Raw genomic sequence first — 20,293 nt, 5'->3', positions numbered from 1 at the left:
ACATACTTACATAATATTTTCCATTTCCTTAAATTAAAATAAGTCAGTTATCTATTCTGGTTTAGTAGACATTGTTTAGTTCTTTCTGCTAGTTGTTTATAAAGTACAACGGCTACAAGCTATGAGGAGGTTCCACAGGCTTCATTTAGTGTCACTAAACTTTTATCAGAGTTGGAGAATTATTACACCATTTACTACTTTCAATTTCTCTGATGCTTTACTTGGTAGCTATGATAGCAAGTTATGAAATGGATTCACATGGTATTTTACTTGCAAATAAAAATGTTCAGGAGAGCCCTGGCTGGTGTAGCTCAGTGGATTGAGTGCGCGAAGGGGGGAATGTTAGGAGAATAATAAACTGAGAATGTAGATATAAAAATACAATTTAAATAATCGTATTTTTCTATATAACTATCTCATTTCTCAGTGACCTATCTTACTTTTGCACTTTAGAAGCTGTGAAATTTGGAGGAATTTTGAGTTAATAAAAATCAATAAGCAGTCCTGTATTTGAGCCTGTAGGGGCAAGGAGAAAAGGCTCTCTGTTAACATGCAAATAGGTCGAAGAAGTAAAAAAATAAAATAACAAACCTTTGCCGCTTCACACACACCTCCTTCTCCATCTGCCCCGTGGGACTGTCCTCTCACATAAAACACTGGTCCAGGGACCCTCGTTCTGCAATACCGAGACAGCAGCTTTTTGCTTTCTTGACATTTTGAAAGCGAGAAAGCATTTCAGACAAAGAGAACAAGGTTAGACACGAAGGGAAGAAGCCACAGGCTCCTCAGGCCTTGACGGAAGCTTTGGAAATGTCTCCCAGCAAACTTAAGCCACTGGGCTCATTGTGGCCTAGTGAACGCTCCCAGGTGAAGACAATCAAAATCCAAAGATCCCCAACAGCCAAAGTGGAGCAAGAGAAATCTGTAGGACAGGGGCCATGTGGCACTTGGAAAAGGCAGCCTGCTGACTTGGGTCCCCGCTTCACAGTATTGGCGAGGATGTCGTCTCTCTTATTTACATTTCTCAGTCACTCTGGATTAGCGAAGCAGGTACCATCGTCCCCATTTACAGGGACAGAAGAGTCTAGTAACTCATCTGGAGGGAACCTGGGTTTCCTGGTTCGGGCTTCTCTGCCACACCCAGCCTTTGTACTAAACATCAAGACCTGTTTCGGAATCAGAGGAGGAGTCAAAGTAGGGGAACGGCTGCCCGCAGAGAATATTATCTGAGCCGTCCCACTCACAGACTGGATTTGGAGTGCAATGTCACAATAGGTATCATTCAATAAGTGCTGTTACAGCACAGTAATACAGTAGCAAAAAAAAGGTGAATTCTATGGCGTGAGTGGCAGGCAGGGAAGGCTGCCTGGAATAGGAGGCATTTGAACTCTGCCATGGTGTTCCATTATGGAGATTTTTTAAAAATATGAAAGGTAAAAGGAAACATGACAAAAAGCACAATAAAATCGATGTTAAAAATACTATAATTGGTGTTTTACATGGATCTTGGTTTCAGAGCAGCTAATAACAATAATACCTAATATTTATTGAGTGCTAAGTGCTTAGGCACTATGCTGAGTGTTCATGAGAATGAACTCAATTAATTCTCACAGTTACCTTATAGTGTAAGTTCTGTTATGACTCCCACTTTGCAGATGAGAAAACTGAGGTGTGGAGAATTGAAGTGACTTGTGCAAGGTTCCACACTGTTAAGTGCAGTTCAGGTTACGTGAAGGAATCACCCGCTTCCTCAGACTGGAGGAGCTGATGGAAGGTGTCCTGTTCTCACGGTGCTGTCCCTGCGTAGTTCCTGGTCTTGGTCTTCAAAGGCTTCGGTTCTTCAGTCCCCAGGACATCTCATGGAGCTGGTCTGGAAAGGCACTGAAGAGAGAATGACGTAAGGGTTCACAGCATCTTCCATTCATCCCACAGGGTTTATTGAGAGCCTACTAAGTGTGAGGCACTCTGCTAGGTCCTGGATATACAAAGAGTAAAACACAGCTCTGCCTTTAAAGGGAGAGCATAGTGTTGATTGTGTTAAAAAATAACTATAAACACTATAAAGAATGTGTACATAAGGTACTATGTTGCTGCAAAAATGAAAATGAGATAGGGAGAAAATCAGGGAGAGCTTCCAAGGGGAGGAGATATTTAAACTGGCTCTTACAGAATCAATAGGAGCGTGCAAGCCAAAAGCGTGAAGTTGTGAATTGCCTGACTAGCGTTCCCAATAGCAAGATTTCCCACAGCTCTCACACCAGACCAGGCCTCTTGGAAGTTCTTCTCAGTTGGTTACCCTGCACAACTCTGCCAAAATAAGATAGGAATAATCACATCCTCCTCTTTTCTCATTTCCCTCCCAGATACTAAAATTACTCCCTAATTTATATTTACAGAGAGAATAAAATTCTACCTACTTGGAACAAAAGCGTGTTCCAGGGTGGCTTACAAAACCGTTTGTTTTTACTGAACTCTTCTGTTATATCCTCTATTTCCATAGTTCTCCGTTGGTATATTTAGACATTGCTCTTCCATCCTCTCAACCAAGAACTTTATCGAGGACAAATTTAGTGACATCCTGAGAAAGTCCTCTATGTGGAGCTATTTTTATTTTATTGATTTATTTTGCAAATTCATTTGTCTTCCTCCTTCGTGCTTCCAGGGAGAAATGAAAACCCTGCAAATTATAAATAGATGATTAACACTGACTCCTGAAACTGCGTGAGCAGGTACTTAACGCCTTAGCCACTCGGATTCTGCTTTGTCATGTTCAGGCCTGGGAAAACGGCGTCACAAGCCCCTTAAAGGGAACCAGAAATGAAACCAACCTTTCATTAAGGACCCAAGGGTGGACTCTTTGCCTAGATGGTATCGTGTGAATAGTCACTATGATGACAGATGTCAAATTTACTCACTCAACAAGCACTTACTGAGCACCTACCATGTACTAGGCACTGCGTAGGCACCGCTGGGTGTAAACACCAACGGGACAAGGAGATTCCGGGTGAGCCAACAGCATGTGGCTGAGAGCAGTTTGCTCTCCTCTCCCCACGACGATCCTGAGGAAAACAAAGCTGCCTGTGTGTCTGCCAAGGCCAGCACCTTAGACTAGTGTTGTTCCTGCAACAGCTGATTCCCATTTTAGGTCAACAAAAAGTTCAGCCAACATAGTGAAGGCCTCCTTGGGTAGACCCCCTGGGCTGGTCTTCGAGGAGAGATAGGAAACAAGCCTGCGTGGGAGTGAGAACGTGGCTGTGAAGCGCTGGGCGACCTCCCCAAAGCCCAGTTTTCTCGTACAGCCTGCAGTGGCGCTTACAATTCATCTCTGACCTTTACTTACTATCTTATGTTCCCACCTCTCCTACGGCCTCTCTCTGACCTTAGCAAGGGAGGCCAGCATGTTCTTCTCATTCAAGGGGACCCTGAATAAGAATCGAGCAGGATGAGTTAGGCATCAAAAGGTCACATCAACTTGGGCCAGTCATTTCACCTCCCTGACCCTTGGTCTCTTCATCTATCAGAGGGAACCAGTGCCCACCCCACAGTGTCCTGGGGAGGTTAGAGGAGACCATGTGTGTGAATGTGACTCGCACATTACCCGGCATGTGGTGGGGACTCAGTAAGTGTCATTTCCTTGTGCCACCTCTGTAGGCTTTCTCATCCTGAATGACAAATTTCACCCCTTGGCACGGACAGGTCATGGACTAAATGGGAGTATGAGACATATCATATGTCATGTTCCTGTCTTAAAGATTGAAATGATTCAACATTCATTTGGTTTTAAGAATTTCTCATGTGACCTTAAGATAACTGGTCTTCCCAGGGATGTCCCAAAGGCTGCAAAGTAAAGCAACAGCAAGGAATATTTGTCTCTTATTATCCAGTTGTCTTAGTATTAAACTAAGAATAATTTGAAGAATTTATTCATGGGAAAAATATTATGATTTAAGTGTAAATGAAGTTTTGTTCTGAATTGTAGTAATAGCTAGACATTTATAAGTGATTTTCAGGTAATATATGTAAGACGAGACCGTTTTAAGGGACTGTTTATGACATGGATTTGAAATTGTACTTTTTGGAATTAAGAAACCTAGACTTGCAGCACTTTGCCTTTTTTTCTTAGTGGCAGATTAACTTTGACATTTGGCCCTGATGCACCGGTGCTCTCATGTTTCCGGCACTAACTCGGCTCTCCATCCGGGAGCTGCGCAAAGTGGAGCTGACATTTGCAAAGCACTGTGAGAGGCTTGGCAGGAACGTGCTGCACACACACGGGATATTATTCTAATCTTGTACTTTAAGAAGGGGAGGCAGGAGGATCATCTCCAGATGCCCCCAGGGATTCCGCAACAAGAAAGTGCCCAGAAAATCTCACAGCTTCTAAAGGACAAGGTAGAGGATTTGGGCTCTGCATCCTCATCCTGACCTTGCTGACTCTAACACGTACATGGTCAGCTTGGGGTACAGGGGCTCAGCCAGCATCTTGGTGGACGCACATCCAGTAGAAATGTGCCAAGCCCCTCTGGACGGGATGGTCAGGAACAGCATCTCTGATTCCCCAGGTCTGGCTACAAAAAGGACACCAAGCTTGTGAAGGGTGACACTCTCAACCCAACAGAAGAGTGCGACTTGCCAAGGACAATCTGCCTGTGGAACTCAGGGCTCTCACGCTCCGCTCCATCTCTTCTGGCTGCACCAGGTCAAGCAACACCAACCAAAAGCCTCACCTGGCCCCTTTTTCTTTACTGGCCAGGAACAAAACATCAGCTTCCTGTAGATCTCTTTATGTCCTCCTCAAGGATTCAAATGCACCCCTCATTCGTCCACACGCCGATTTCTGCCTTCCCACACATTGTTCCTTCCGTGGCAGACTCCCTGCCCCCACCCCACACTTACCCTTCCTGTCTCAGCTTAGATGTCAACTTCTCAGAACTGCCTTTCCTGCCCACAATGCTGTTCAGTATCTTTACACCCAAACTGCACCCAGCCCCCTTGCATATCAAGGACCACAGGTATAGTTTTTATTTGTCTATTAGTTTACTTGTTTATTGGCCAGGAGTACGGTGGTGGTGGGTCCTGTGAGAACACAAGCCAGGCATACTTGCGGAATGCATTGATGCCCACAGACTGTGAGCCCCCTAGTGTAGCACTCCATTGGTGTTATCTCTGGCCACAGCTGTGCACGCTGCTGTTGGAAGGCCAGTGAGCAAGGCTGGTATTTGCACCGAGGCCTGGGCTCCAGGGTGTTAGCTGTCCACCTCTCTCATTTGCAGGGCAGAACTGGGCATAGGGGAGACTAGCTGTGCCTGGAGAAGAGAGAAAACTAGGTCCAAGAAGCAGGCAATTTCATTTCCAATAACCTTAAGGGTCCTGTGGGGTTGACTCATTAGTTGTGCTCACAGCCATTGTTTTTCCAGGATGAGCTAGAATATAAGAGCACGACTGCAGTTGTTCAATTTGCCAGAGTACGTGTCCTCTGGGGCTCGCTGCCTGTGTGCCTGAAGCATGCTGCCTGCTCAAGGTCTGCTCGGATTCTCCCCCGATCAGCTGGGAACTTCGCAGTTGCAAGTGACATTAAAGCCAACCCAAACTGGCATACGCATACATAGAAGTCATTGGCTTTCACAATCGGAAAAGTCCGAGGACAAGGCTGGCTTTACATGCAGCTTGACCCAGGGGCTCAAGCAATATCCTCAGAGCCTGGCGTTCCTCCTGGGTGTCTCGGCTCCACAGCCCCTGGGTGACTCTGTCCCAACCCCCTGTAGCGGTAACAGGGTGGCTACTTCAGCTCCAGCCTTGAAGTGCTTCGGGTGTTCAGCTTCAGCAGTAAAGAGGATAGCCAACCTCTTTTCCAGTGGCCCCAGGAGTACTTTAGTGACTCTAATATAGTGACTCATGGTATTTTAGTGACTCTAATCTGGTCCCTGAAGATCAAGGTGGGCAGGTGTGGGGGGCAGACCCACCCCTGGAGCAGAAGGAAGGGTCAGACCCTCCCACAGCAGGAGGGCGACACTGGAGAGATGCCCTAAAGAAGCAAAGGAACTAGAATAGCCCAAACAACGTTCAAAAAGGAGAACGGAGTTGGAGGACTCACATTACATGGTTTCAAAACTTACTAGAAAGTGATGCTAATCAAGAGAGTGTGGCATTGGGGAAAGGAGAGACACATAGATGCATGAACCAGACCAAAGGACCCATAAACAGACCTCCATACATATATGGTTAGCTGATACGGTTGGCAAATGTGTAAAGGTAATTCAATAGAGAATGTTTAGTCTTTTCAACAAAACATGCTGGAACAATTCAACATCTATATGCAAAAAAAAGAAAAGAAAAGAAAAAAAGAAACTCAACCTATATTCACACCATAATAAAAAAATGAATTCAAAATGGGGCTTCAATCTAAATGTAATATCCAAAACTGTAAAATTTCTAGAAGAAAACATAGTAGAGAATATCCGTGATCTTGAGGTAGGCAGAAATTTCTTAAGGTATGACATAATCCATAAAAAATACAATTGGTAAAATGAACTGCATCAAAATTTAGAATGTCTATCTTGTGAAAGATGTTAAGAGAATTAAGAAACCATACACTGTGGGAAAATATTGCAAATCAAATATTTAATCGAGGGCTTTTATCCAGAATATTTAGAGAACTCCAAACACTCAGTGATAAGTGCAGGTTACCTCTGAGCCTCCTGGTGGTCTTCCTTCACCTGCCTCTCCTCCCTTCCTTAAGGCTGTATCTTAGAAAAATGCCTTTTGGGTTTTTAAATAGAATATGACTCTTTGGTACAGTAAAAATATATTTGAAAACTGAAAAAACGAAGAGAGATGCATATTAAAAACCATACTGAGATACTATTGTACAACTATTACAATATAGTTAAAATTAAAAATGTGGCCTTGGCTGGTGTGGCTCAGTGGATTGAGCATCAGCCTGTGACCCAAAGGGTTGCCAGTTCGATTCCGAGTCAGGGCACATGGCTGGGTTGTGGGCCAGGTCCCCTGTGGGGAGCATGCGAGAGGCAACCCCACATTGATGTTTCTCTCCCTCTTTTTTCCTCTCTTCCTCTCTGCCTAAAAATAAACAAACAAAATCTTCTATAAAATAAAATAAAATAAAATAAAATAAAATAAAATAAAATAAAATAAAATAAAATAAAATAAAATAAAATAAAATAAAATAAAATAAAATAAAATAAAATAAAATATGTGTTCAAAGCAAGACTGGGGAAGATGCCAAGCACATGGAACTCTCAAACGTTGCTGTTGGGAATGCAAAATGCTGCAGCCACTCTGGAACAGTCTGGCAGTTTCATATGAAGTTAAACATCCCACTCCTAAGTACTGTACTTACCCTATAGAAAAAAACATGTTTTTCATCCAAAGTGCTGTACCAAATCCTTACAGTGGCTTTATTGATGGTGATTAAAAACTGAAAAAAATCCAAATATTTCACCTGGTGAATGGGTAAATTGTAGTGTATTCATACAGTGGGATACCATTCACCAATGAAAATGAGCAGACTATTGACACAACATAGAAGAATCCAAAATCCATATGATAAGTAAAAAAATCAGGATCAAGTGGCTATCTACTACATGATTCCAATGATATGACGTTCAGGAAAATGCAAAGTTATGGGATTGGAAACCAGACCAGTGGTCCCCAGCGCTTGGGGATGTGGGAGGGGTTGATCACAAATTTGAAAGTTATTGGGTGATAGAGCTGTTCTGATATCTTCATAGTGTTGGTGATTATACAGCTGTTTGCATATAGAACTGGACACAAAAGGAGCGAGTTTAATTGTTAATAAAATTTAAAACCAAAAACAAGATGAAAATGAAAGAAACCAACAAAAATGCTTCTCTGAGTTCCCTTCAGCATTTCTGGGACTCAGACCTGCTGCTGATGGTAAAAATCTCCTTGGCAAGAGACAAATTATCCATAAGAATGAAATTATATTTGCTTTTCCAAATGGGCAGAGGAAAAAGAAATTTAAAAAAAACTAAGCCTATAAGCACCAAATAAATACCTCATTAGTTTGGACTCTTAAACTGTCAGTTTTCATACACATGGTTTTTCCATAAATAGTCATGTAATTTTTTTATCCTTTAGCGTGTAGCTTCTTAAGACTCATACCTTCCTATTTTGTTTTTCAAAGATTAAGCCTCACAAACACTGTCTACAATAGATAATGTCGCATCTAAAGTATATAGTTCTATCATTTTCAGGCATCATGTTTATTTTAATATTTTACCATTCAGTCGAGTTATCCATCTGCTGGTCCTGAATGTTTAATAACAAAGTTGGCATCACCGGGCTCCAGGAAGCTTCACAATGGGCAAACGCTTCTAACTTTCTAAAGTGTCATTTAATATTATCCTACATCTTACTCAGCTGTCCACATGAGGGACAGTAGAAGAGAAGAATTTAATTTTCAGGTCAGATTTCATGAGATACGGGATCCAAGATCTTTTTAAGAAAGTCCATTTCTACTGTAATGGGGTCATCCACATATCATCCTCTTAACTTTCATAATCAAATCAATTAATGCCTTGGTTTGTTAATCTGGGTCCATTAGCCCCTGTAAACGTGCTAAATTATTTCATTCTATTATAAGAAAAAATATGGAAGCATCTGGAGGCTAACAATATTAGAAATATAATTTAACATTATAATTGGGTGCTCACAAAATAAGTTCAGATTAGAACCTATAAAAATTCTTGGAAAACACTTGTTTTATTAGATAAAATCTATTATGTCGTCAAGAGTAGTCAGCAGACACTGAGTGTTCCATATTGACATAGTGGGTGGATATTTGTCCAAGACTCTTGAGTGACATTCAAAATCACTTGTGCCCTTCATTGTGAAATTAAAATATCAATGGACCAAGTCACCCAGGATAAACTGAATTAGATCTATCATTGCTTTTTGTTTCTTAAGAGAAAACAGGCTGAAAAATGGATTATTAATCAGTGTCATTTGTTGCTGAGCCCCTTGCTTGTGAGGTACATGTGGCAATTTTAGAAGGGGTGCCAGGACAGGGGTGCCGGCCTGGGCAAGACCGGAGACTTGGTGGCTCGAGCCCCAGCTCTCCAAACACTACGGAGAGGGTCATAAAATCTAAAGCTGATGAATTTGCCCTTTTAAAATAAATCACTGGGTTAGTAAATTAACATAAACTTAAAGACCTCAAAGCATAAAACAATGAATGGTCAGAATAAAATTACGCTATGCTAATTTTATGCAGGAATGGACAGACCACAAATTACGCTGGAATCCTGATGACTATGGTGGAATTCATTCAATTAAAGTCCCGTCAGAATCTCTCTGGCTTCCTGATATAGTTCTCTTTGAAAAGTAAGTATCACAAAATTAAAGGACACTAGGCAGATTAGGACTAGAAATAGAAAAGCCTGATGTTGGTAAAATAAAAGAGAAATACATGACTTCAAGTAATAAGAGTGTTGTTTCTTTTTGAAATATTGTTTAACCTTGTAAAGAGAAAGTAATAAAATACAATAGTACAATGATTTGGCAAAACTAAACTAAAAAAAACCACTCTCATGTGTTCAACTTACTACTGAATAAAACAACTTTTCCTACAGTGCTGATGGACGTTTCGAAGGCTCCCTCATGACCAAAGTCATAGTAAAATCCAATGGAACTGTCGTTTGGACCCCACCTGCCAGTTATAAAAGTTCGTGCACCATGGACGTCACGTTTTTCCCATTTGACCGGCAGAACTGCTCCATGAAGTTTGGTTCCTGGACCTACGACGGTACCATGGTTGACCTCATTTTGATAGATGAAAATGTTGACAGAAAAGACTTTTTTGATAATGGAGAATGGGAAATACTAAATGCAAAAGGGACGAAGGGGAACAGAAGAGAGGGTTTGTATACATACCCGTTCATCACTTACTCCTTCGTCCTGCGTCGCCTGCCTCTGTTCTACACCCTCTTCCTGATAATCCCCTGCCTGGGACTCTCTTTTCTGACAGTTCTCGTGTTCTACTTACCTTCTGATGAAGGAGAAAAACTTTCCCTATCAACATCTGTTCTGGTTTCCCTGACAGTCTTTCTTTTAGTGATTGAAGAGATCATCCCATCTTCTTCAAAGGTCATTCCTCTCATTGGCGAGTACCTACTGTTCATCATGATTTTCGTTACCCTGTCGATTATTGTGACTGTGTTTGTCATTAACGTTCACCACAGATCTTCTTCAACGTACCATCCCATGGCCCCCTGGGTTAAGAGGCTGTTTCTGCAAAAGCTTCCTAAATTACTTTGTATGAGGGACCACGTGGATCGCTACTCTTTTGCAGATACAGAAGAGAGTAAACCGGTAGTGAAAGGTAAAGTCCTAGAAAAAAGAAAACAGAAACAGATGAGTGATGGAGAAAAAGTTCTGGTTGCTTTCTTGGAAAAGGCTGCTGATTCCATTAGATACATCTCGAGGCATGTGAAGAAAGAGCATTTTATCAGCCAGGTGGGTAAACTGCTATTCTTAATAACGCTATTGTTGAGGTGTGCAAGAATGAGTATTTTCATTTCCATTTACAACAAAATGCTGTCACTGTTTAAATGTGACATTATTAGCTATCTGCTTTACACATATGAAATTTAAAATGAGCCCTGACATAAATTAATCTTTGGTATGGATTTTTAAGAAGTTCACACCCTGGCTGGTGTTGCTTAATGGACTGAGTACGATCCTGCAAACCAAAGGTTGCCAGTTTGATTCCCAGTTGGGGTGCATGACTGGGTTGTGGGCCAGGTCCCCAGTAGGAGAGTGTGAGAGGCAACCACACATTAATGTTCCTCTCCTTCTCTTTCTCTCTCCATTCCCCTCTGTCTAAAAATAAATAAAATCTTTTAAAAGAAGAAGTTCACAAAAACAGAATGAGCAAAAGTGAAGCAACTATAGATTAAGCACAATTCCTTATAACTAGCTTAATTCAATTTAAAAATAATTCAATTCTACATTTTCAATAGGCTATTCTGATCTCTGGTAACTTCACATTTTTATTTGGGATAGTGGATATTTCTATGCATAGTATTTGGAAATAAAGGAAGAGAATCAGATTTTTAAACTCATGTAGACATATAGTGTTTCAACCAATATTTTGGTGAGAGAAAAGGGGGTAGTTATTTAGCTTACAGATTTTGGGGAGGAAAATGTGTGGCTAGAGTGTGAATTTCAGACTCAAAACAGTCCTGGACTCAGATCCTACCTATATTCTATGTGACTTGAGACATAGCGCATAGTGCCCATATAGTAGGTATAGGACATTTATTTTCCCATGAAAGATGAGAACTGGCCTGTTCTTCTCACACAAAGAACTGACTTCTCTAGCCTCCGTGCTTTTCCTGCTCTGACCTTGCCCTTCAGGGCTTGTTGCCCATTCCTTCCCACCCCTCCTCCTGCCCCATCTTCTCTTCCCCCAAAGGGGCTTGGCCTCCTCTCTCCCTTAGGAATTCCTGTCCTCTCCTGGTCTGTTCCGTTCCTGGGCAGTATCCATCAACCTGGAGCTGTAGCAGTGAAACCCAAAGGTGGAGTTGAAGAAAAGAAGTAGCCTGTGACACTGGCCTGTGAAAATTCTTAATTATTAAATTTATGGTTCATTTCAAATGTAATATCAGGAAGCGTCACACTGAGAGATACTGGCTTTTTATTTGTGTAAAGGAATCAGGCTTTCCCCATTTCAATCCGTAATATTTACAAATGCGTAAATGATCTGTTGTTTCTATTTTGCACCTTCAGTGTTGAGGAAAGTGTTCACAGGCCGATGAGCTTGGGCACCGTTAGTGAGGTTGTGGGGGAGAATCCAAGCCCATATTGAGGGCAGTGTGTTAGGTGTGTTTTGAAAACTGGTGGGCTGTAAATCTGATTATTGCTCTTTTTAAGTCCCTTAAAATAAATTCAGAATGGTTGCCCAGCATTGTAAATGGAAGTGTCTTTTTCTCTTTTGCAGGTAGTACAAGACTGGAAATTCGTCGCCCAAGTTCTGGACCGCATCTTCCTGTGGCTCTTTCTGATAGCGTCGGTGACAGGCTCTGTTCTGATTTTTACCCCTGCTTTGAAGATGTGGCTGCGTAGTTACCACTAGGAACTTCAGAGAAATCGAATACATTTACCATAGAGACAAAAATCACACTTTAGAACTGACACCCAGCTAGCACGTATATACAGCGTCCAAGTGCATGTGCGCATCGGAAGGGTCTGTGTCGTCCTCACGGGAACTGAACCTTGGTAAAGGTGGGCTTGCCCATTAAATTCCAGGTTGCCATTAAAATGGGTTGGGTTTAAGTAAAGCAGAATCTCCACAGGCCCCTCCCTGCCTTGGCTTCCACGGTCATTTAGGGAGGAGTCGTATGTCCCAGCCCCAGGTCACAAGCCAAGATGCACAAGAACTGTTAGTGGTAGGTGACTGATGCTCCCAGGAAGCTGGACTGAGGCCTAACCAAGCCTGAGGTCCACGGAGAGTTCAAGGAGGCCTCCGTCCGACTGGAGGCGTTTGTCAGGCAGGACTTGGGTCGCTGTATCTATGGCCGTCCTCGGTGGTTTTGCCTGAGTTGCACCTTGGGCTATGTGTTGTGTGTGTCTCTAGCAACATGGGTGAACATATCTCCACAACCATTTGGAGAATTCCACTGGAGTGACAGCCCCTGGCCCAGCCTAATTGTTACTGGGGAGATTCCAAGATGCCACTGGTCAAGTAAAGTCCCCCCTGAACGTGGCGTTTATTAAAAACAGCCTCACTTGTAAGGCTGGGGTTATTCTAGACTTTCCATTCTGTTTCTTTTCTTCCTTTCTTTCCTTTTTTAAAAAAAAAGTTCTTTAATTTTTCTTCTTTCTTTGTGTGAGGACATTTAAGTTCTACTCTCTTGGAATTACTCATAACATTAAAAAAGTTTTCAGATGGTAAAACTGCTGTGAATTGGGACTTCCTTGAAGGTCATATCAAAATAACTTAGAGTAGAAACGATGTCATCTGCTACCAGAAAGATGGTCTTAATGCCCATCACCTGTTCCTAGAAAATCGAAATACCTGTACTGAATGTTCTCTGATAATGCTGTTTGTAAGTCCCTGCATGTAGTCTAATCCACTTCAACAGTAACCTCTAGGCTTTCCATTCTGTTCTTTTCTCTCTCACACATGTCGGTTCTCTCGTCAAATTTCAGTCACGCCATACAGCCTCATGAGCCACAGTCTGATGTCTTACATTAGGTCCTCACAGCCCGTTCACCTCATGACGGAAGGTTTGTACCTTCGACTGTCTCCCTGTCTCCTTTCCCCCACAGAAGGGGCGGCCATGTTCCTGCTGTTTCTGAGTTCGACTTCTTTTCTTTGGAGTGGGGGATTCTACGTCTAAATGATACCAGGCAGTATTTGTCTTTCTCTGTCTAATTTATCTCAGCAAAACGCCCTGCGGGCTCATCTGTGTTGTAACACATGAAAGGATTTCCTTCATTTAAAGGCTAAATTATATTCCATTGTGTATGTACTTCTATGTGCCACATTTTCTTTATTCATTCATTCATCGACAGACACTTAAGTTGCTTCTATATGTTGGCCATTGTGCATGATGCTGCAATGAACATGGGAGAGCAGATATTTCTTTGAGAAAATGATGTTTTGTTTCCTTTGGATGTACCCAGAAGTGGGATTGCTGGATCATAAGGTAGCTCTTTTTTAACTCTATTTTAATTTCTTTTTTAAAAGAATGTGTTCATTTATTTTTAGAGAAAGGGAGGGAGAAAGAGAACCATCCATGTGTGGTTGCCTCTTGCACACCCCCTATGGGGGACCTGGCCCACAACCCAGGCATGTGCCCTGACTGGGAGTCGAACCAGCAACCCTTTGATTCACAGGCTGGTGCTCAATCCACTGAGCCACACCAGCCAGGACTATATTAATTTCTTGAGGAACCTCCAAAGTGGCTGTTTCAGCTTACATTCCCACCAACGGGGCACAAAGCATTTGTGTTCAGGACCTTTGCCTATTTTTAAATCGGGTTATTTGGTTTTTTGCTATTGAGTTATATGAGCTCTTTGTAATTTTGTACATTAACCTCTTATTTGATATATGATTTGTAAATCTTTTTTCTCATTCCATAGGATTTTTTTTTTTTTTTGCATTCTGCTGAGATGGTTTTCTTTGCTGGTCAGAAAATTTTTAGCTTGATGTAGTCCCACTCGTTTATTTTTTTCTATTGCTGCCTTTGCTTTTGGTGTAAAATCCACCCTCCCCCATCCCCAGGCCATTGCCAAGATGCTCTTCCTTCAATTTCCACGGGTCTCCCTGACCTCTGGGTGCACTTCGTCTCCTCTGCACCCTCACTCTCTAAGACTCACCAGGGTGAGTGTATTCACATGCTTTTTGCTCTCCAAAATTGCTGCTACCAAATCCCGGATTTAAGCTTGAAGCAATTTTTCTCTTTTTTGAGTTCTAAGTCTAAATCCCTATCTGGATTATTTTATTTGGGGCGTGTTTCTCATAAATAGTTTGTGTCTGGGACTTTTTAAAAACTAATTTAAGGGTTTAACCCTTTCACACATGTTTAATCTTATTTATGTCATTTTGTTTTGTGTTTTCTGTATAATATTTTCTCATTCCTTTTTTTGTTGTTCTTTTTCAGTCTTGACTAGATTTGCCTGTTCCTTCTTCTTCTCTAATGGCTTAAGTGTTATGCATTCACTTCTATTAATTTATGAATAGACATATTCAAACTCTTGCTAATCAGTGTTGAGAATTAATGCCCAAAACCACCATTCTCTGAACAAAACAATTCCTTTAGTACCTTACTTTCCTTATATCATATTTTATATTTCCTCAAAGTCATCAGAATTTTTGTTCCAGATTATTAATTTTTATGAATCTTTCTTCAGATTAATTTATTTATAATTTATTTAGTTCATAATAATATTACAAACACATTAATTGCTTTATTCATTTCTTGGCTCACCACTGTTTTTTATCCTAAGTTTTCCTTTTTTGCTTTATTATTTCAGAGGGAGACATCTCCAGGTAATCCTTTTAGAAGGTTTTGGGTGCAGTAACTTTTCTGAATTCTTGAATTTCCCAAATTTTAATTTATTCTGCCCTTACCAAACAGATTAGCGGGACATAGAATTCTGAGATCGGAATAATTTTTTCCTAAAACTCTGAAGACATCGTTCTACAACATCCTATATTATAAATGAGGATGAGAGGTCTAGAGAGGGTCAGTTCTCACTCCTTATTCCTATTAGATTCCTATTGTTGTTGTTTTTTCCTGAAACCTTAGGCTTTTCTATTTATCTTTGGACTTTGGAAATATCAGCTGTATGGTATATGCTGTGTCTATAGGAATTTCTATAGAAATTCCTCTCTCTGTCTCTTTCTCTCTCCCTTTTTATCTCATCATTTTGTCTTAGTACTTGTTGACTGATGTGTTTCTTCAACTCATGCACATTTTCTTGTCTTATGTCTTTTATTAATTCCCGGCCTTCATTCTCACTTTCTTTTCCTTTTGAAATTTTTAATACAGAGATCACAATATTTCTGGATCTGTCCTTCATGTTTATTAACTCTTCTCTCATTCTTTGTATTGCTTTAATTCTTTACATTGCCAGCTTGACATTATAGCTGACTTGCTCTTCAGTCATCATCTGTTCTTTCATTCAGTCCACCTACTGAGGCAGGGTTCTTGTTTGTTTGTTTGTGGTCGAAGCATGTATTCGATTTCTAAGAACTCTAAGTTGTCTTTTTGCTTGTCTTATCCTTTGGAATAGTTGGGGAAATACTAATTATAGTTACTTTAAAGTCCTCCATTGTCTGCATTAACTATTTTTTCAGGGGTTAATTCTCCCAATTTTTTATGCTTTTCATGGTCGTTTTACTCAAACATTTGGTGATTTTTGATTTGTTTATTCACCCAACAGTAAAAACTATTTCTAAATAGGAAACCTGGCTCCAGTCAACTTCCTTTACTGTTTGAGTCCAAGAAAGCGTTTCTCCTAGTGCGTGTGGGCAGCTCATCTCTGACATGTGGGGGCACCCCTTCCTCCATGGCAGGCCTCGCCCTCTGACTCCTAAGCCCACCCTGGTTTCCCATGGGTCAGAATGCACACATTCATGGGACAGATAGCAACTATGAAAGTAGAGGACGTCTGCAGCTGTACTTGGTCCTTCTATTGATTACTGAACAATGACACTTCCTCTTTAAGTCTCCCCTTACATTGTCTTAGGATTACTGTGGAGATTTTCTAGTAAAAAAAACAGTCTCTTTGGTGGTCCAATCTTTCCCACAATTCTGCTCTGTTAGGTTTTACTATAAATCTGGTGACATCTGTCCTACGATTCCTGCCATTCCCATCAAACTGGTCTATGGAGGTACCCTGGCCAATGTTCCAGTGCTGTTATGAATTTGTTTTTATTTTGTCTTTCTTCTCTAGTGTGAATAGGATTTGGAGTAGGGGAAAAAAGAAGGAAACACATCAGCCAGCCGTTTTATACTAGAAATCTTGTTAAAATCCCAGTCCTGCCAGACCTGCCCAATTAATACATGGCAACCAAAACACTGACAACCAAAGGAGACAACACACCATGATAAGAGTGTGAATCTATTTTGAGGGATCAGAATAATCTGGACTTTGCAGACTGGTGGAGGCTGGACACGGATGGAGACTGGAAAGATGATCTTCTTAGAAATAGGATTGCTAATTTATTGACAAAAAAGTGAGGCACGTATATTTTTTCATTATTGATTTTTTTAGGTAGGAAAAGAGAGACAAAGAGAGAAATATCAATTAGTTGTTTTACTTATTTATGGTTGCTTCTCCTATGCGCCCTGAACAGGGATCGAACCTGCAATCTTGATGTACTGGGACAATGCTCTAACCAACTGAGCTACCCAACGAGGCAGAGAGACATGCCTTGGAGTTCATGATCTTAGCAAGAGGACCACATCTACTCTAACAGAGTTATTCATGCCCGACTGTTTCCAGTCTCTGGGACATTTGCAGCTGCCTCCTTCTGCTTCCAGTCAGATCTCTAACCTGTGCATACCAACTAGCCCTTCTCCTTTCCATAGCCAATCTCTTCTCTGCTTGTGTCCTCGATCCCTCCTCTTGAAAATCATTTCTTTGAGTACCCTCCCTGTCTTGTATGGCTCTCTTTTGTAGACCTACAAAGTTCTGAGATCTGCTCTATTCTTAAAACAAAAAGAACCAAGCAAAGAGAATAATAGAATTTTTCAAATACCCTGAACTGCATTTTAGAGAAATTCATGCCATTCAAATTACTCTAAGTAGCAACTCTAAATTCTAAAAAAAATAAAAAATCACGTTTATATATTTTAAATGTTTAGACAGTACTTAATATGGTCAGTGTATTTGTCTTCAATAGATACCATGTTTTATACCACAGAACTGTATTTTCTGTGTTATGTGCACACATTATGGAATATTGGGGCTCCTTGCATTATCCACATACCTGTTACTTTTCTGTACATTTGGTTGGATTTTAAAAAGGAGGCAACGTGGTAAAGAAGAAACCAAGACACAAGGACCCTTGAGTTCCAACCCAGCTGTTACCCAGCTGTTAGCTATGGGACCTCACGAGGGTCATTTGTCCTCTCTGCTCAATAAGAGGTAATGACTCATGACCTCTGACACTCCTTCTGCTCTAAAACTCTATTCTTTGGAGCTGTATACTGGAGCTTGCACACTTTTTAAACTACACGACTTCTAATTATAACTGTTCCTTTGGGAAAGTGGAATCCGCTTTACCACTGCTTTAGGACAGGATTTGCAGATGTACTCTGTGATGAAATCAAGGATTCGATGCTGTAAATCGCTGCTGGGACTGTGAACTTAAAGGGCAACTCACTGTTCTTTTTATTGAAAACGCTGTTGACTTTAACTCATTACTTAACTTTATTTAACTCATTAGTTTGCTAGGTAAATGGCAATACTAATCTTAGAAAAGTGCATTTCAATTACGATTTGGTCTTAAATCTGAAAAAATATCGCATGACCCACTTTCCACAGCCCCTTTCTGCCCAGGCACATATATGGCAAAGGTCAAACATTTCTACATGTACGTGAAGCTTATGCCTCATTGCAGCTAAGTAAGGATAAAACACCAGTTTTAAATATAGAAAAGGTTACATATTTATATATCACCACGATGCTAAGGAAGTAACTACAAAAGAGAACTCTGAAGCCAAAAAATTTTTACAGATTTTATTTATTTATTTCTAGACAGAGGGGAAGGAAGGGAGAAAGAGAGGGAGAGAAATATCAATGTGTGCTTGTGTCTCATGCTCCCCCTACTGGGGACCTGGCCTGCAACCCAGGCATGTGCCCTGACTAGGAATCAAACTGTCAACCCTTTGGTTAGCGGGCCAGCACTTAATCCACTGAGCCACACCAACCAGGGCAAGAACAGCCCAAGTTTATAGCTTGCTTGTCTAAAATAGGATTTAACCCATAGTGTTATGCCTTTTTAATCTATTTTAATTTCCTTCTTGTCACTGACTTGTTGAAAGGACTAGATCAGTTTTCCCCAAGAACATCTCATGTTTTGGATTTGTCTGGTTGCTGGCTTCTGGTGTCATTTAATTTGTTCCTCTGTCTCCTGCATTTCCTGCAAATTGGAAGTTACAACTGTAATTCCGGTTCAATGTTTTCGACAGCATACATCAGAGATGATGGTGCAGAGTTTATATTGCATTGCACGAGGAGACATACTACCTGGCTCCGTAATCATTAAGACTAATCCCTGGGTTAAGGTGATGACAGCTGATCTCTTCACCTGTCCAACGATGAACTGAGTGGCATAGCCTGTGTCCCTACAACACACCCATTTTAATGACTTTTACCTTGGCCCTTTCCAGGTGGCCTCTAACCATCTACATTAGGACACTGTCATGTCCAAAGAGTAATATTTTATGTTGGGATAGACCTTTTGGACTGTGTCATAATTATTCCTTGGAAGCCCCTGCTATCTTGTATTAAGTGAATTCACTTAATTAACAGTCATGGTCACTCATTCATGTTTAACCTGACATATATTCCTTCTTTGTATTAAGACTTTCTATTCAATATGTCAATAAAATAATAGCAAAAATAAAAGTAACATGATTTCTTTGATTCATGGACGATCTTGTGTTCGGGGAAAGCAGCCAAGGGCAGTGATGCGTCTGCAGGTAAACATTGACCGTCCCACCTCCGGGCAGAGTTGCTGCCATCACGCCAAGGCGGCCTGGCCCACTGCACACTTAGACAAGACCCCAGATGCTCGAACATGGTTCCAGCTTCGGGCAGCAAGAGGAGATCCAAGCAGGCCAGGAGAATGCAGTATCCAAAGGGCATCATGGAAAGGAGATGATAAGTTGAGAAGATTGACTCAGGCAGCCTTCTAAACAGCCCTGTAAGAAAGGCACTATCCTCATCCCTGTTACAGATGTGAAAATTCTCCCCTCGGAGGAGAAAAGAGTGGGGAAGGATCAGCCTTACTGTGTCGCCAGCGGGATGGATGCTCCTGTGCCCAGTGAGGGTGTGTGGCTGCCCCCCACAAACCTGCTGAGCATGTGCATTCACAGGCCTATGCCTCAGTCTAATGCCCTCAAGAGGGCTCTAATTTTTCACAGGGCAGCTTAGTGGGGTTTGAAAGGGAAAATTCTACAGTGATCTGTTCTGCACGGTATAGGATATTTAACATCCCCACCCCAGGCCCTATGTGACGATCTCATCCCCAGTCATTGTGAAAACCAAAACTGCCCTTCTGGACTTTTCCAAACGCCAACTAGAAATGGCATGTGGGTGTGAGCACATGTGTGCACATGTGTACAAGGGGAGCAATCACATCTTCAGTTCAGAATGGCTGGTGCTGCTGGAGGGTTCAGATGAGATCCCAAAGTCAGAATGGGGGCTGTGAAGGGGTGCTGCTCAGATGCTGGCTCCTGTTCTCACTGCCCTGCCCCTCACTACATACAAGAGGCACGTCCTCAGCCTCAGGAGGGGTCAGCACTGGGTGGGGGCATCCCAAGTATATGCTCTCTAGGCCTGGCTCAGATGGCGCCTCCATGTCTCCCAGAGTCTCCATCCTCCTTCCCCCACCTCATGCGCCTCCCTCCACCCCAGTGAACATGGTGGGACTCATTTAACGGTGTTGGCGAGGATATGAGGGAAACAGAACTCTTGTGCGTGGTGAGCAGGAACGTGAAATAGTATGGTCACTGTGGAAAACCAGTACCACAGTTTCTTAAAAAGTTAAAAGTAGGATTACAACAAA

At 41.6% G+C, this 20,293-nt stretch overlaps 1 protein-coding gene across 1 annotated transcript in view; it reads left to right on the top strand.

The window, feature by feature from the left end:
• CHRNB3 (cholinergic receptor nicotinic beta 3 subunit) overlaps positions 1 to 19,103 on the top strand; it is a 29,074-nt gene extending 9,971 nt beyond the window's left edge. The window contains exons 4-6 of the mRNA XM_037164194.2: positions 9,257 to 9,366; positions 9,615 to 10,497; positions 11,984 to 19,103. Of these exons, the coding sequence (XP_037020089.2) occupies positions 9,257 to 9,366; positions 9,615 to 10,497; positions 11,984 to 12,118 (1,128 nt within the window). The 3' untranslated portion in view covers positions 12,119 to 19,103. The remainder of the gene's footprint in view (positions 1 to 9,256; positions 9,367 to 9,614; positions 10,498 to 11,983) is intronic.
• The last annotated feature ends 1,190 nt before the right edge of the window (positions 19,104 to 20,293 follow it).

This window comes from Artibeus jamaicensis, unplaced genomic scaffold (genome assembly GCF_021234435.1).
Source record: "Artibeus jamaicensis isolate MK-2021 breed Jamaican fruit bat unplaced genomic scaffold, CSHL_Jam_final scaffold_833, whole genome shotgun sequence".
Taxonomy (NCBI): Eukaryota; Metazoa; Chordata; class Mammalia; order Chiroptera; family Phyllostomidae; genus Artibeus; species Artibeus jamaicensis.
Note: the sequence above shows the minus strand (reverse complement) of the source record. Positions and strands in the feature narration are given on the sequence as shown.